This window comes from Microcebus murinus, chromosome 4, assembly GCF_040939455.1.
Source record: "Microcebus murinus isolate Inina chromosome 4, M.murinus_Inina_mat1.0, whole genome shotgun sequence".
Lineage (NCBI taxonomy): Eukaryota > Metazoa > Chordata > Mammalia > Primates > Cheirogaleidae > Microcebus > Microcebus murinus.
Genome location: NC_134107.1, coordinates 88131511 through 88150232, shown reverse-complemented (window position 1 = coordinate 88150232; position 18722 = coordinate 88131511). Strand labels below are relative to the sequence as shown.

The following is an 18722-nucleotide window of genomic DNA, read 5'->3' as shown; positions in this document are numbered from 1 at the left end:
TCTGTTGTCTATTTTTATAAATTTTTACCTGTACTGGAAAAGATTATGTATTCTTAGTTGTTGAACATAGTATTGCATAGTTGTCAATTAGGTCAAGTTTGTCAATTACGTTGTTCAAATCTTCTGTGTCCTTACTGATTGTTTTGACTAGTTATACTATGAGCAACTGAGAGGTATATATTAAAATCTCCCACTATGATTGAATATTTTTCTATTTTTCTGATAGTTTATATGTATTTATGAGCATGTTATTAAATGAATATCAACTTAAGACTATTGTAACTTTCTTATGAATTAAACCTATTATCATTATGAGGTATCTCCCTTTATTGCTAGTAATACTCTTTGCCTTAAGGTCCCATTTCTCTGATATTAATGCAGCCACACCAACTACCTCTTATTTGCATGTATCTTTACCATTATTTTACTTTCAACATTCTGAATGTTTATATTTTAGTTGTATCTTTTTGTAGGAAGTGGATACTCTGCATTTTGTTGGAGCATTTACACCATTCACATGCAATGTTGTTATTGATATTTGCAGATTGCAATCCATGCTTTGGATGTTCACTATATATATGTCTCAGATGTTCTATGTTATATTTCAATACTTTATGGCCTTCTTTGGGACTGATTTTGTTTTGTTTTGTTTTTATAATTTTATCTCTGTATTACATTCTTTTGTGGAGTTTTTTTGGGGTTTTTTGTTTTTGTTGTTCTATTTTATTTTTTATTTATTTATTTTAGACAGTCTTGCTCTGTTGCCTAGGCTGGAGTGCAGTGGTGTCATCATAGCTCACTGCAACTTCTAACTCAAGCAATCCTCCTGCCTCAGCTTCCTGAGTAGCTGGGACTACAGGTGTGTGCCACCACACCTGGATAATTTTTTGTATTTTATGTATAGATGGGATCTTGCTACATCGCTCAGGCTGGGCTGGCCTCACATGATCATCCAGTCTTGGCCTCCCAAAATGCCAGGATTACGAGCATGAGCCTGGCCGGACACGGTGGCTCATGCTTGTAATCTTAGCACTCTGGGAGGCTGAGGTGGGTGGATCACTCAAGGTCAGGAGTTCAAAACCAGCCTGAGCAAGAGCGAGACCCCGTCTCTACTAAAAATAGAAATAAATTAATTGGCCAACTAAAAATATAGAAAAAAAAATTAGCCGGGCATAGTGGTACATGCCTGTAGTCCCAGCTACTCTGGACTGAGGCAGGAGGATCGCTTGAGCCCAGGAGTTTGAGGTTGCTGTGAGCTAGGCGCATCAGCATAGAGTGCCATGGCACTCTAGCCCGGGCAACAGAGTGAGACTCTGTCTCAAAAAAAAACAAAAAAAAAAAAACACACAAGCATGAGCCACCATGCCCAGCCTATATTACCATTCTTTTATGCTTATCCAAGAGATTGTAACGTATATTTGACTTATGAAAATCATATTTACATTGGCATTTTTATCTTTTCCCAGACAATGAACTCATTTCCCTTACCTCCTGTTGATTTATATACTCTAACTGTTGTACTTGTAAATTCTCTGTTGCTGGATCATAGGGTAAAAGTATGTTTGGATTAATAATAAACTGCTGAACTTTTCCCAATGTGGCTGTACCATTTTGCATTCCTTCCAGCAAGAAGTGAGAGTTCCTAATGCTTCACATCTTGGAGCATTTGGTGTTGTCAGTGTTTGGATTTTACCCATTCTAATAGCTGTGTAGAGGTATCTCATTGTTGTTTTAATTTACAATTCCAAATGACATATAATGTTGAGCATCTTTTCATATACTTATTTGTCATCTGTATATCTTCTTTGGAGAAATGTCTTTACAGACCTTTTGCCCATTCTTAAATCAAGTTGTTTGTGGAGTTGTGTTTTTTTGTATATTTTGGATACCAGTCCTTTATCAGACATGTTTCTGCAGAGCTTTTACCCCAGTCTGTGGCTTGTCTTTCCATTATGTTGGCGCCTTTTTATTTTAATTTCAAACTTTTAATTTTGATGATATCCATCCTATAATTTTTTTCTTCCAGGTATCATGCTTTTGGTGTTAAATCTAAAAGTCATTATCAAACCCAAGCTTACCTAGATTTCCTCCAATGTTATCTTGTAAGAGTTCTTAGTTCTCCATTTTATATTTAGGTTAATGATCCATTTTCAGTTAATGTTTTGTGAAAGGTATAATATATGTGTCTAGAGTCTTTTCTTTTTCTTGCCTGTGAATGTCCACAGTGTCCCAGTGGTGTTCCAACATCATTTGTTGAATACTACCCTTTCTCCATTACATTGCCTTTGATTCTTTGTCAAAATCAGTTAACTATAATTGTGTGTGGGCCTATTTCTGATCTCTCTCTTCTGTTTAATTAATCTTTCACCAATACCACACTGTCTTGATAACAGTAGCTTAATAGTAAATTTTGACATTGGGTAGTGTTAGTCCTCCAACTTTGTTGTTCTCTGAAACTTCACTATGTGGTGGCTATTCTAGGTATTTTGCCTTTCCATGTAAAATTTAGAATGAGTTTGTCCTTATATACAAAAAAATTCCTGGGATTTTGATTGAGATTGTATTGACTCTGCAGGTCAAGCTGGGAAGAACAGACATCTTGACAATATTAAGTCTTCCTACCCAGGTATATGGATTATTTCTTGATTCATTTAGATCTTCTTTGATTTCTTTCATCACAGTTTTATAGTTTTCCTCATATAGATTTTGAAGTATTTTGTTAGATTTATACCTAAGTATTTTAGTTTTTAGGGTGTGAATGTAAATGGCATTATGTTTTTTAAATTTCAGATTCCAATTGTTCCTTGCCGGTAAATAAGCAATTGATTTTTGTATTTCAACCTTTTAATTTACTGGGATTTTTTACATAGATAATCATGTCATCTGTTAACAAAGTTTCTTTTTTCCTTCTCAATCTGTATACATTTCATTTCCTTTTCTTATTGCATCAGCTAGGACTTCCAGTATGATGTTGAATAGGAAAGGTGAGGGGATATCTTTGCCTTATTCCTGATCATAGTAAGAAAGCGTCTAGTTTATTACCATTAAATATGATGTTAGTTTTGTGTTTCTTACAGATGCTGTCAAGTAGAGGAAGTTCCCCTCTATTCCTAGATTGATGAAGTTTTTATCACAAATGGGTGTTGGATTTTGTCAAATGCTTTTTCTACATCTATTAATATGATCATATTACTTTTCATCTTTAACCTGTTAATGTAATGCAAAATGGCCTTTCATATCTGGAATAAATTCAAGTTGGTCATGGTGTATAATTACTTTTATACCTTGTTGAATTTAGCTTGCTAATTTTTTGAGGATTTTTGCATCCGCATTCATGAAAAATACTGGTCTGTAGTTTTCCTTGCTTGTAATGCTTCTGTCTCGTTTTGGTATTAAGGTGATGCTGACCTCATAGAATGTGTTAGGAAGTATTTCTTTTGATTTTATTTTCTGGATGATATTCTTAGATAATTAGTATAATTTCTTCCTTAAATGTTTGGTAGAATTCACCAGTTAACCTGTCTGTGCCTGGTGCTTTCTGTTTAAAGGGTTATAATTATTGATTCAATTTCTTTAATAGAGATAGCTCTATTCAAATTATCTATTTTTCTTTGCATGATTTTTGGTAAATTGTGTCTTTCAAGGAGTTGGTCCATTTGATCTAGGTTATCAAATTGTGGCATAAAATTATTTGTGTTCTTAAAATTTGTTTATAATCCTTTTAGTGTCCATGGAGTCAGTAGTGATGGCTTCTGTTTCACTTCTTTTTTTTTTTTTTTTTTTGAGACAGAGTCTCACTCTGTTGCTCGTGCTAGAGTGCCATGGTGTTAGCCTAGCTCACAGCAACCTCAAACTCCTGGGCTCAAGCAATTCTCCTGCCTCAGACTCCCAAGTAGCTGGGACTACAGGCATGTGCCACCATGCTCGGCTAATTTTTTCTATATATTTTTAGTTGGCAAGTTAATTTCTTTCTATTTATAGTAGAGATGGGGTCTCACTCTTGCTCAGGCTGGTTTTGAACTCCTGACCTCAAGCAATCCACCCGCCTTGGCCTCCCAGAGTGCTAGGATTACAGGCGTTTCTTGTTTTATAATATATGCATTCAGTGCTATAAATTTTCCTCTAAACAATGTTTTTGTTGCATCTCTCACATTTTTATAAGTTGTATTTTCATTTAGTTCAAAGATTTTTTAACTTCTTTTGAGACTCTTTATTTGACATATTTGTTATTTAGAAGTGTGTTCCAAGTTTTAGTGTTTTTCAGCTATCTTTCTATTACTGATTTCTAGTTTAATTTCTTTGGAGTCTGAGAGCATAATTTGTATGATTTCTATTCTTTAAAATTTTTAAGGTGGGTTTTTGGCCCAGGATGTGGTCTGTCTTGCTGAATATTCTGTGTGAGCTTGGGAAGAATGTGTATCCTACTGTTTTGGGATGAAGTGTTCTATAAATGTCATTTATATCCATTTGATTGATGGTGCTGTTCAGTTCAGTTATGGCCTTACTGATTTTCTGCCTGCTGAATCTGATAGAGGGGTGTTAAAATTTCCCATTATAATAGTGGATTTCTTTATTTTTCCTTACTGTTCTTTCAGTTTTTGCTTCACATATTTTGATACTCCGTATATATACATTATATACAGGGATTATTATATCTTCTTAGAGAATTGATCATTATCATGTAATGCTCCTCTTTAACCCTGATAGTTTTCCTTGCTCTGAATTTGGCTTTGTCTGAAATTAACATAGATGCTCAGCTTTCATTTAATTAGTGTTATTTTCATATATCTTTCTCCCTCCCTTTTCTTTTAACATCTCTGGGTCTTTATATTTCAAGTGGGTTTCTTGTAGAAAACAAATAGTCGGGTCATGTTTTTTTAATACACTCTAAAAGTCTCTGCCTTTTATTTGGTGTGTTTAGACCATTGGCATTTAAAGTTATTGATATAGTTTAATTGATATTTACTGTGTTACTATGTCTTTTTTGCCTTTATTCTTTCTATATATCTTTCTTTTTTTTTTGTCTTTTGCTTTTTTTATGCCTTCTCTGGCTTTAATTAAGCATTTTATATGATTCCATTTTCTCTCCTCTTCCAGCATATCAATTATACCTCTTTTTTACTTTTTATAATTGGTTGCCCTAGAGTTTGCAGTCAACATTTACAACTAATCTAAGTCCACTTTAAGTAACTCTAACCCACTAAATGAAATCTTCCACAGTGTCTCATAAATTTAAGAGACAGAGTCATGCTAAAGGGAAAGGACCTTCCTTAAATACACAGCTTATCTCCTACCTTGAACATATTTGCCATATTTGGGATCTGAAGGAAATAGAGGAAGAAAGAATTAAACTCAAATCTTCCCAAAGAATATAATTGAATTTCACGTAGTCTTTCATTATTGAGGAGATAGAAACCTGCCAGGATCTCTTACAAAAGCCCAAAGGACCACATCCGAGAAACAGAGAAAAACTAGAAATGGACACACCAAATGTGGATTACTAAAACTGCAATCCAGACTTAATCCATCTCAATATATGATTGTATTGGCATGATCAGCACCTCACCCTGACTGACTAAAAGATGAAGGATAAATCTTTTCTAGTGAAGCCTCTACAGTTCTTTTACATGTAGTGTCTAAGATACAATGAAAAATTACTAGACATGTAAAGAGGCAAGTGAATGTGAACAATAATCAAAAGGAAAATACAAATCATAAAAATAGACCCAATAATGATCCAGAAAGTTAGCATATGTGACTTCAGAATAACTGTGATTAGTAAGTTTTTAAAAAAGAAGAAAATGATGAGCAAAAATGAATGAGGATGTGGAAAATTCCAGCAGAGAATTTTGATCTGTAAATAAGCAAATGGCATTCTAGAAATAAAATTATCACTTATGAAATTAGAAGTATATTGGATGGGTTTAACAGAAAATTGGTTCTAGCTGAAGACAGGATTACTGAATTGAAAGACAAGTTAACAGACAATATCCAAACTGAAACTCAGAAAGAAAAATAATGGGGAAAGAAATAAATAACTGAGAATCATAGACATGTGGGACACAATACAAAGGTTTAACATACATGTATTAATAATTGGAGTCCCAGAAAGAGAGAAGACATAAAATGGTGCAGAAGCAATATTGGAAGAGAAAATAAATCAAAATTTCCAAAATTGATAAAAGAAATGAATCCACATATTTAAGAAGTGCTGAACTATGAATGATATAAATACAAAGAAAACCACACACCTGGACATATCACAACCAAATTCCTAAAAAACAAAGACAAAGCCACAATATGAAAAGCAGCTAAAGAAAAAAAACATTAAGGAAGCTAGAAATAATAAAATGGTTTCTTTTGTGTCCTAAAAGAAAGAAAGGGGAAAAAATACCTTGTCAACCTGAAATTATACACCAGTGAAATTGTATCATCAAAATAGAGGCAAAATTATGAGATTTTCAGACAAACAAAAGCTGAAAGAATTAATTTGCCAACAAATTTAATTACAAAAATATTAAAGGGAGTTCTTCTAGTTGAAGGAAAATTATTTCAGAAGGGAATAAGGATTACAGAAATAAAGAGCACTGGAAGGGGTAAATGTCATGGATGCATATTGTTTTCTCTGGAGTAACTGCCAGAAGAATCATACAAAACTATATTACTTAAAAGATAATAGATGAGAAAATATGGAATATTAACAATTACTTGATCAATCCAAAAGAATGCAAGAAAGAAGAAATAATGGAATAAAGACCAGATGGGAAAATAGAAAACAAAAATGTGTTTTTAATGCTGATATATCAGTAAGACTTAACCCTTATTTAACCAACTACAGTTGTCCCTTGGTATATGTGGAGCATTGATTCCAGGACTCTTCACAGATACCAAAATCCACGGATGCTCAGGTTCCACAGTTAGCCCTGAGGAACCTATGGATATGTACAGTTGGCCCTCCACATCCATGGGTTGCACATCCCCCAAATACTGTATTTTTGATCCACAGTTGGTTGAATTTGAGGATGCAGAATCCATAGATATGGAAGGCCAAATGTGTATCAGTAAGTATATCAATAATTATATTAACTTTATATTAAAAATTTTAAGTCCAAAGGATAATTATTATATGAAATATAAACAGACTAAACAACCCAAATAAAAGCAAAGGTTGTCAGGCTGACAAAAAAGCCATCTATTTATTATTTTTTAGGCACACTTTAAATACAATGGCATGGAAAAATGAAAAGTAAAATGATGGAAATAGATATGTAAATTTTAGTTAAAAGCTGATGTAATTATTTTAAGATCAAATTAGACTTTAATGCAAAAAGTATTGTGAGATATAAAAGAACATTTCATAATAATAAGAGTTCAACAAAAAATATAACAATTCTGTAGCTGTAAAGCAAAAATTGACATACTTACCAAAAGAAACATAGTAATCTTCATTCATATTTGGAGATTTTTAACACATCTTTCTTGGTAATTGATAGAAACAAGCATGCAAAAAAAAATTTAGTATAGATATAGCAGATTTTAACATCTTGACCTAATTGATACATATAGAACATTATAGTCAACATTGCAAAATATCTAAAGGTCTGCAAATCTACTGTTGTTTATGTTAAATACACAGGAAGTGTTTCCCAAAATAGATTACATGCTTGGATTTAATGCAAATCTCAGTAAATTTCAAAGGATTGAAACCATAGAGAATGTTTTTTAGTCCCGGTGGAATTAAACTAGAAATCAATAAAAGAGAAATAGAAAACCATCAAACTTTTGCAAATTAAGCACATGAAATTAAATAATCTATAGGTTAAAAAGGAAAATTAGAATATATTTTATGATAAGTCATAATGACATCAAAGCTTATGGGATACAGCTAAAGGAGAACTCAGAGGGAAATTTATACATCTAAATACAAACATTTTAATACAAAAAGAGAAAGATTGAAAATCAGTTTCCTAAGTTTCTACCTCAAGAAGCTAGAAAAAGTTAAGCAAATTAAACTCAAAGAAAGTAAAAGGAAGGAAATAGTAAAGATAAAATCAGAAGTCAATGAATAGGAAGTAGAAGTAACAGAGAGAATAACAAAGCCAGATAGCACAACAAAGTGACTACAATCAACAATAACTTAGGGTATACTTTAAAATAACTAAAAGAGTAGAATTGGAATGTTCCTAACACAAAGAAATGATCAATGCCTGAGGTGATAGATACCCCAATAACCCTGATTTGATTAATTCACATTGTATGCCTGTATCAAAACATCACATGTACCCTGTAAAGATATACAACTATTAGGTACCCATAGTAATTAAAAATTTTGTAAAAGCCTAAAAAAAAGCCAGTCAGTTCTTTGAATAGGTTAATAAAATTGATAAACCTCTAGCAAGACTATATATCTAATATCCAATAAGTCTATGCAAATGTACTCAACATAGTTAGTCCTGAGAAAATAAAAATTAAAACTACAGTGGTTGGGCTGGGTATAGTGGCTCATGCTTGTTATCCCAGCATTTGGTTAGGCTGAAGTATAAAGGAAGACTGCTTGAGGCCAGCAGTTTGAGATGAGCCTGGGCAACATAGTGAGACCCTGTCTCCCCCCAAAATAAAAACATCAGCTGGGTGTGAGTCCCAGCTACTCAGGAGGCTGAGGCAGGAGGATCACTTGAACTCAGGAGTTCAAGGCTGCAGTGAGCTATAATTGTGCCACTGTACTTTAGCCTAGGCAACAGAGTGAGACCTCACTTCTAAAAAACAAAACAAAACAAAACAAAACAAAAATAAAACAACTACAATGACCCAGCATTATCACCTCACCAGAATGGCTAAAATGAAAAGGTCTTGACAATTCAAGTGTTGATAAGGATGTGGAGCAACCAGAGCTCTCATATATTGCTGGTGGGTAGTAAATTCTTACAAAAATTTTGGAAAAATAATCTTTGGCAGTCACTAATACAGCTAATTACAGATGCTTCTTGTCTTATGATAGGCTTATGTCCATATAAACCTATCATATGTTCAAAATGTTAAGTTGAAAATGCATTCAATATACCTAACCTACTAAACATTATAGCTTAGTTTAGTTTACACTGTGGAATATTGGTTGTTTACCCTTGTGATCACATGGCTGATTGGAAGCAACCACTTGCTACTGCTGTCCAGCATTGCAACAGAGTATTATATAACATATCATTTACCTGGGAAAAGATCAAAATTCAAAATCTGAATTATAATTTCTACTGAATGTGTATGGCTTTCACACTATTGTGAAGTCAAAAAATTGTAAGTCATACCATCATAAGTTGGGGCATCTGTATAAATATACCTCATGACCACTCATATTCCATTCCTGAGTATGTAACAAAGGGAAAATGAATGATATAGCCCACCAGAAGAAGCAGTTTTATTTATAATAATCCCAAACTGAAACATATCAAAATTCCAACAATGGTAGTGTTGATAAATAAATTGTGGTACATTATATGATGGATACTACAGGGTGTCCCAAAAAATCATCATACATAGGGAAAATGGGAAATTGTAGCTAAATGTACCTTATTTACAAAATATTTGTTACAAAATTTTTCCTTTGTATGGAGAATTTGGGGAAACCCTGTAGATAGCAGTGAAAAATAACTTGCTACTATCTGCAACTACACATATGAATCTCATAGATTCATCACAGATTCATGTTGAGCAAAAGAAGCCAAGCACAAAAGAGTTTACAGTACATCTGTAAAAATTCATTGAGCTGTGTACTTAAAATTGGCCCACTTCAGTGAAGAAAAATATATATGCATGTATATATGTATAGTGTTATAGTTCAAATATGAAAAATATGTTTTATAATAGGATATCACACTTCATACTTGAATTCATAAATTTTGAGTCAAGAGAAAATTATTCTGTGAAACTAATGTCATCTTTCAGGCTTTATAGATTGAACAATTTAGGATAGTATCTATTTTTTCATCTAACCTAATACTATCAGGAGAGAAAATTACATTGTTTTCTGATAAAGGCCAAGAATCTTTTCTCTACTTTTCATTTTGGTGCAAGGAACTAAAATTTAGAAGACCTGTTATATACAATTCTTACAGAATTTTAAACATGGATTTTTGATTTAACAAAAGCTAGTGAGGGAAGGTCATCTGGTGCTGAACTTAGGTTCATCAGTCACAATTCTTTTCTCTGAATTTACCTATAATACTTTATATGTAAATCATATCTTTGAAGACATATTTAAAACTTCTGTTTTATGAATAATAAATCACTTGGCATTTATGTTTCTATATTGCATAGAAAAGACACAATTTGGTATCACTTTTTCAGTTGTCATATAAGCTGTTTTATTTATTGAAAACCCTAAGAAATTAAGTCCTTAGATCTTAAAATATTTTCTAATTTAAAATTAATTATCTGAGGTCTGTTCACCTGAGCTATTTCCTAAATAATCAACATTTCAGCAACTATTTTTAAATAATAGAGTGAGAAGTAGTGAATTGATACATACAGAATGTCGAAGAGTAATAAATAAATTCTCTTATAGGCAGAGCTTCTAGACGCTGCTGCTGGCATTCATGTGCGATTCAGATTAGGTGGAGTAAGTATAGATGAATTCTTACTTAGTTAAAATCATAAACTGTTTTTGTAATTATATTACAGTGGTCCTTTGAACTTGTACATCTACAGGTTGAATTTCCCCCTCGTATATTCTATAAAATTTTTACTGACAGACATATTGAAGATCTGTGTGCTAATAGCCCTAGAGATTATACAAAACTTCCAGCAAAACATACATCTCATAATAAAAGTGATCATCTTCAAGAAGAGGATCATAGTGGCTGGTATCGTCGGAAAGAAAACAATGGCTGGAGGCCTATTTCTGATAGAGTAAGAAAAGATAAATATTAATAATTTTTATCTTCTATATTTAGAAATTCATTTTATCTTTCTAAAAATTAATTTTAAAATTATTAAAAAAATAAATCCTAGTAATTTAATGGATAAAATTTACTTAAATACTCTGAGGTTACTAATAATGCTTCAAGGTACAACAATTTATCTTTTTCTACCTACATTTATTGTACTTTTCATAATTAGCTTTGAACCTATACCATCTTACATACTCTCTGGTACTCAGCAGATTATATATTCAGTACACAGATTGTAGAATTTGGGATGTTGCATATACTAAGTATGAAAAGTGATAATGATCAAGGTGTGAATTCATTCATGCATTAACAAACTTTATGGGATATCAGTCATATATCAGGCATTGTTTTAGATGCTGGGGATATGGTGGTAAAAAGGTCATAGTCTTTTTCTTCAAGTAGATTGCTTTTCAATTAGAAAAAGAGTTGAATAAACAGGGTATTTCAGTACAGTGTAGTAAATATGTTAAGTGGTTGAATAGGTACAAATATACAATGTTGTGGGGAAGTAGCAAACTCTCCTCGTTATCTAGTGTGTGTGTGGCAGGGTAGGGAGGCTGAATTGGAAGGGGAAAAATAGGCAGCCAGTTAGGAGAAAGTGTCATAAAGGAGAAACCACAAAAGTTTGTATTCTTGGAGGGTGCTACCACTCCTTGAGGGTTAGAGTCATCAAAACCCGATAGGACTAAGAATAGGTAAGATCTGTTCATGTGAGAAGATGAGACAGTCTCAGAATATGCCTATTTACTAATCCATACAACCAATTAAGTACCTCAGTACACCAGTGCTTTGTCAATCTTGTGGTTCTGAAAGCACAGTATACTAACTCACTCATCACTTAATTAGAAATACCTTGAAAGGGCCTATCCTTTCCTCTGTCTCTATCTTGACATATTCCTACCGAATGTACAGAAGTTCTTGTCTATAGCCAGATAATCTCACAATCAATATTTCAACATTTTGTATATTCCTTTTCATTTCTCAATAGTTTTGGTTATTTAGTGACCACGAAGAAATGGAAGACAAAAAAGAAATTGAATTTCATTTCTCTAAACTGAAAAGAAGGCAAGATTTGGAAAAGAAAAGAAAAATTAAAAAAATAGAATGGATGAAACAAATGTAAGTTGACTAAGTACTTAGACTTACTAAAGAAGTGTATAGTATTTTGGGAAAAAAATCCGTAAAACATACATTACTTGATTTTAAGAACTTATAAAGCCACTGTAATCATGATGTTGTATTGGCATAAAGATAGACATATATAGATCAATGGAACAGAACATAGTGTTGAGAAATAGATTCACATATACATTGTTAATTGATTTTCAACAAAGATGGCAAGGGAATTTAATTGGGGAAAAATAGTCTTTTTAACAAATTGGATATTTAAATGTCAAAAAATGGGCCAGGCACGGTGGCTCACGCCTGTAACCCTAGCACTCTGGGAGTGCGGGTGGATTGCTCGAGGTCAGGAGTTCAAAACCAGCCTGAGCAAGAGCAAGACCCCATCTCTACTATAAATAGAAAGAAATTAATTGGCCAACTAATATATATAGAAAAAATTAGCCGGGCATGGTGGTGCATGCCTGTAGTCCCAGCTACTCGGGAGGCTGAGGCAGGAGGATTGCTTGAGCCCAGGAGTTCGAGGTTGCTGTGAGCTAGGCTGACGCCATGTCACTCACTCTAGCCTGGCCAACAAAGCGAGACTCTGTCTCAAAATAAATAAATGTCAAAAAATGAACTGTGACTCCTATACCATAAGTAAAATTAACTCAAAAGAGGTCAGAGTTCTAAATATAAGAGCAAAAACCATAAAGCATCTAAAAGTAGCCAAAGAAGAAAATCTTAGTGACCTTTGTTCTTGTGAAGGTTTCTTACATGGGGCACAGAAGGCATGAACTATAAAAGAAGAATTTGTTAAATTTGACTTCATCAAAATTAAAAGCTTTTGTTCTTTGAATAGCCTGTTTCAGAAATAAAAATGCAAGCCATAAGGAGCTGGGTATAGTGGCTCACGCTTGTAATCCCAGCACTCTAGAAGGCTGAGGCAAGAGGATTGCTTAAGCTCAGGAGTTCAAGACCAGCCTAAGCAAGAGTGAGACCCTGTCTCTACTAAAAATAGAAAAATTAGCCAGCATCATGGGACTCTGTCTCAAAACTAAAAATAAAAAATGCAAGCTATAGAGAAGTATAAAACATTTGCAATATATATATAAGTGTCTTGAATCTAGAATATATTTTTTAAAACCTCTAAAAACAATCTAATTTAAAAATGGGCAAAAGTTTTGAACAATCACTCCACCAATGAAGATATACGGATAGTAAATTATCACTACTCAACTAATGAATCATTAGTTATTAGGGAAGCGAAAACTAAAACAATAATGAGATACCACTACATACTCACTAGAATGGTTAAAATAGTCGGGCATACCAACTGTTGGCAAGGATATGGAGCAAATAGAAATTGCTGCATTCAGTTTGAAAACAGTTTGGCAGTTTTTTTTTTATTTTTTAACAAGTTTTTTAAACAAGTTTTTTAACAAAATTTTTTTTTTTAACAAGTTAACACACCTCCTTTTTAACCCAGCCATTTCACCCCTAGGTATTTACCCAAGAGAAATAAAAACATGTCCATGGAAAGATTGTATATGAATATCCATAACAGGTTTATTTGTAATAGCTAAAATCCAGAAACAGTACACATTTCCATCAGCAGGTGAATTGATAAATAAATGGTAGTATATCTACACAAAGGAATACTTCTCAGCAATACAAAAGAATGAACTGTTGATACACACAACATGGATGAATCTCAAAATAATGATGCTGAATGAAAGAAATCAGACAAAAAAGAGTACATGCTGTATGACTCCATTTACATAAAATTCTAGAAGATACAAACAAATCTAGAGTGACACAAAGCAGATCAGTAGTTGTCTGGTGCTGGGAGGAAGGAGAGAGGGAAGGATTACTGGGGGTACAAGGAAACTTTGGGAGTGATGGATATATTCATGTTTTAATTGTAGTGATACATTCATAGGTATATACCTGTCAAAACTGCAAATTAGGCCGGGCGCGGTGGCTCACACCTGTAATCCTAGCACTCTGGGAGGCCGAGGCGGGTGGATTGCTCGAGGTCAGGAGTTCAAAACCAGCCTGAGCAAGAGTGAGACCTCGTCTCTACTAAAAATAGAAAGAAATTAATTGGCCAACTAATATATATAGAAAAAATTAGCTGGGCATAGTGGCGCATGCTGGTAGTCTCAGCTACTTGGGAGGCTGAGGCAGCAGGATTGCTTGAGCCCAGGAGTTCGAGGTTGCTGTGAGCTAGGCTGACGCCATGGCACTCACTCTAGCCTGGGCAACAAAGTGAGACCTTGTCTCAAAAAAAAAACCAAAACCAAAAAACAAAAAACAACCCTGCAAATTATATAATTTAAATATGTGTAGTTTATTGTACCTAAATTATGCCTCAATAAAGTTATAAAAAATTTTATAAAGAACGTTGTACACCTCCATGGTACCTTTGAAGTAGTCCTTTATCTCCTGTAGTTGCAGGGTGAATAGAGGGCATCCCAAGATTCAATTGCAAGGGTCACAGGATTATAGTGTCTACAGTACAAACAAATGCTGAACACTGTCAGGTCTTTTGCATGAAGACAAGGGCACTAATGGGAAAGTAGTAGAACCCTGAGAGCTGGGAAGAGGACATTTGGACAGACATAGACAAGGCTAAGAACCTTGAACCTCCAAATTCCCTTGTTGGTGGAGGGAACTCTTGTTCACCTTTTTGAGGGAAGCAGCCCTTCTCTGCATGAACGCCTTTCAGTGACCGCACACTAATTCACCATGGATCCGCACAGGAGGCTGGTCCAAAAATGGACTGTTACTAGATTACAGCCCCTCAACTGGTCTGAAAAATGGTCAAAGGATATCCTTCCATGGGCACAACTTCAGGTAGTACCCTTGGTTTTCCACTTCATTTAAAGGAGAAATAGCCTGAGGTGTGGATCTCATTGACTGTGGGCAGTAGCTAATAATTTCTCAGCTAGGTCAAGGAAGAGGTATATTCAGAAGGGTACAAAGAATATTTATGCCCTACGTGAATGCCCTCCAGAGAGTTCATATGAGGCAGACAACTCTCAGTAACAGATGGACAAGATGACGCATCCTGTGGATGTCAACCCTTGTTGCACCATGGAGCCACGTACAAAGTGGCCATGGTTACAGAGATCAAGATTACATTTAGGCTCAACAACATGGTCTTCCCCTCACCAAGGCAGTTCTGGTTGTAGTCACAGCTGACTATATAGCAAAGGCCATTGCTTTGCCTCCAGTGAGGAGATATGCTGGCTAGCTGGTGACAGGCTAATTATATTGGACATTTCCTGTAATAGAAGAGATACCCCTTCGTCCTCACAGTGATAGACCAATACTCCGGACATGAATTTTATTTCTCTGCCTGCATCACTTCTATCAGCAGCACCTTCAATACAGAGTGTCTTATCCATCATCATTTTATTTCATACAACATTGTCTTTAGCCAGGGGACCCATTTACAGCGAAGGAAGTGTTTGTGGGCTCAGAACAATACAATTCACTTACCGTATGTGCCATCACTTAGGAACAGCTGGCTTTGATAGGATGGTGGTATGATTTGCTGAAGGTCAGTCACAGTAACAGTAGCCAACACCTGGTGATAAGCCAATGTACATGAATAATAATCTATTTTATTTCTTCTTTCTTTCCTCTGTTTACCCTCAAAACAACCTTCTTCATAAATGACTTCTGTATTTCTAATTATATTTGCATTTCTATCTCAAACTCAACAGATCCAAAACTGAATTTCTTCTCTTCTCCATCATAAAAGTTGTTTCTTCTCAGTATTCCTCCTGGTCTCAGTTTATGACACCATTATTGACCCAGTTATCCAAGCCAGAAATACAGAGGCTGACTTAGATTTCCCACTCTTGATAAGCTCCTACATGTAATCTGTCATCAGGTCCTATTAATTCTACTTCCAAAGTATCTCCCAAATCTGATATTTTCTTTCATTCTGTACTGCAATATTTCATCTATACTTCATCTGCTGGGTATATCTTCTAATTGGTGTCCTTGTCTTTAGTCTCTTCATTGTCTATGTATTAACACTGAACTGATATTTCTAAAGTACAAATCACTTCCCTACCTAAAACATGTTAAGGGTTTCCCAGTACCTACATCTCACATGAGACTCCCTCTCCCTAGGCTGCTCTTCTCTGGATGAGCTACATGGCAACAATATCTTCATCTTTTGACACTTGTCCCAATATCTCCCGCTGCAGCCTTCCCTAACCTATCTAGACACAGTTTGACACTTCCAGGTTCCCCATGGACTTTTTATGTACTCAGGTGTCATGTTTTTGCAGTTATCTGTGTATGTGCCACCTCCACTATACTTTGAACCCCTATGGAGCAGGGACTCCGTTCCATTTATTAGCATAGGACCTCAGATGTACTTGGTGCCTAATGAATATGTGTTGCTTGTAGAATGAATGAATAAATGAATGAGTGAATAAATAATAAATAAATTCTATGACTGGGTGTTATATTTCTTTCATAGGGTTGCAGAGGATGAATGAGAAATTTTACTTTGTGTGCTTTGTTCACTGTGGCATTAAACACTCTTCATGCTGTTGCTGAGAATCAGCAATGAACAAAATCAACAAACTTTTGATTTCTTTTACCCCTCTCTTGCTAAAAGAATTCTGGTGTTTAATTCCCATTCCTTCATGTGTCCTGAAGATCTTAACTCTCCTAAACCTCCTTTGCAATTTAAGCTTTGATTCTTCCTAGGTCTTTGTATTTAATTTCTCTTCTTGTCATGAAATTCTGATAAACATTTCTCACCACGTTCTTTCCTCTTAAATTCCCTAGTTTAGAAAGAATATAATTTTAAGTGAATATAACTAAAAATATATTGCAATATTACTTATAAAGCCAAATTTTATAGTTTTTGTTTTCTTTTTTAAGGATCACTATTTATTTATTAAACAAGTCATGATTATAATGTGATCTTTATTTCTCATCACTATATTTGAAATTTGATTTCTACTTGCTAACCTATTTAGACCACTTAACTATAATAGTGACTAATTTTAAGAGTTTAAAATCTGAGAATTAAATTATTAGAACTTTTTTTTTTTTTTTGAGACAGAGTCTCACTCTGTTGCCCCAGGTAGAAAGCAATGGTATCATCATAGCTAACTGCAACCTCCAACTCCTAGGCTCAAGCAACCCTCCTACTTCAGCCTCTGAGTAGCTGAGACTACAGGTGCACCCCATGATATCTGGCTCATTTTTCTATTTTTAGTAGAGATGGGGCCTCTCTCTTGCTCAGGCTGGTCTCAAACTCCTGAGCTCAAGCAATCCTCCTGCCTTGGCCTCTCAGAGTGCTAGGATTACAGGCATAAGCCACTGCATCTGGCCTAGAACAATTATTATTACTCTCAAAAACAAAGTGCATTTTATACTTCCTTGATAAGACAAAAAAATAGATATCTGAATTATTGTATATCACTGTTGAAAAAGGAGAAAAGAATACCATCCATGTTTCAAAATCTAATCTCAAATGTTTGTGTATTTGGAAAGGAAAACATGGAGGAAATAATTAAAAATGCATTCACTCCCAGCCTTCCAGAAGTTTCTAATTTTAAATGCATTTTTGTTACAGCATGAGCATTAGCTCAATAAGTCGGGGCCAGTGGGTATTATCATTCATTTGATCATTCATTTACTTAATACATGTTTACTGAGTGCTCATTATCCATTTAAAGTCTGATCAAGCAGAAACTTCATGAAGGCAGGGATATATCTTCTCGCTGTTATATTCCTACCACCCAATATTGTGTAGCCTTCTTTTATTGAATGTTTACTATATGCAATTCACTGTTCTAAATGCTTTACATAGATTTACACTTCTAAAGCTCTTGAGAACACTAGGAGGAAGTAGTAATATGATGATAATTTTAAGGAAGCAGTCACTGAGGCCCAGAAAGCCTGGGTTATTTAGCAAAAATTATATGGCTAGTAAATCACAGAACCAAGATTCACACCCAGATAATTTGATACCGGAGTCCTGCTTTGTATCACCACTGTGCTGCTTCCTAATCAATAGGCATCGAATTAATAAATGAATACAATTTCAAAATAGGTTCATCTTTAAAATAGCTACCAGTGTAGATCTTAAAATGAATAACCCCCCAAAACACTATGTTTGATAAGGATTGCTAACTTCTCTTTACTCCTTCAGCTTATGTTTGGTGGACACATTATTTTATGTGCTCAGATTAATATAAGACAGTCTCCAGAAGGAGGCTGGACTTAATAGTCAGGTCTGAACATTGGCTCTGATATATATTTACTACCTACATGATGATCTGGAACAATTTTTAAACTTCTCTAAGTCTCAGTTTCTTTATAAAGAGGAATAAAGGGGGAAAAAATAGCTGCTACAAATGGCTGTGACTTTTTAAAGAGAATTAAACAAGATAATGTGTGAAAAGTACCTGGCAAAAATAAAATGTCAATATCTGTCATGCTCTCTTCCTCTTTTTCTTTCATTTTTCCACTTTTCTTCCCTATTCCTACCTGCTATTAGCCTCATGACTTTGTAAAAGTTACTCAAATCCTTCAGGATTTATTTTCTCACCTGTAAAATGAGTGGGTTAGTTATTGGTTTCTCAGATCCTTTCCATTCTACAATTCTATTAATATGATTCAGTGATTTAATGACTT

At 34.4% G+C, this 18722-nt stretch overlaps 1 protein-coding gene across 6 annotated transcripts in view; it reads left to right on the top strand.

The window, feature by feature from the left end:
* Window positions 1-18722, top strand: part of C4H11orf65 (chromosome 4 C11orf65 homolog) — a 50039-nt gene that overhangs the window by 24124 nt on the left and 7193 nt on the right. For 5 of the 6 annotated variants that reach the window (XM_076002494.1, XM_076002491.1, XM_076002489.1 and 2 more), the window contains 3 exons: window positions 10559-10612; window positions 10675-10902; window positions 11932-12062. In XM_076002494.1, coding sequence (XP_075858609.1) covers window positions 10559-10612; window positions 10675-10902; window positions 11932-12062 — 413 coding nt within the window. Of the gene's footprint in view, window positions 1-2575; window positions 2627-10558; window positions 10613-10674; window positions 10903-11931; window positions 12063-18722 lie in introns of all 6 variants that reach the window. The other variant, XM_076002493.1, reaches the window with a different exon arrangement.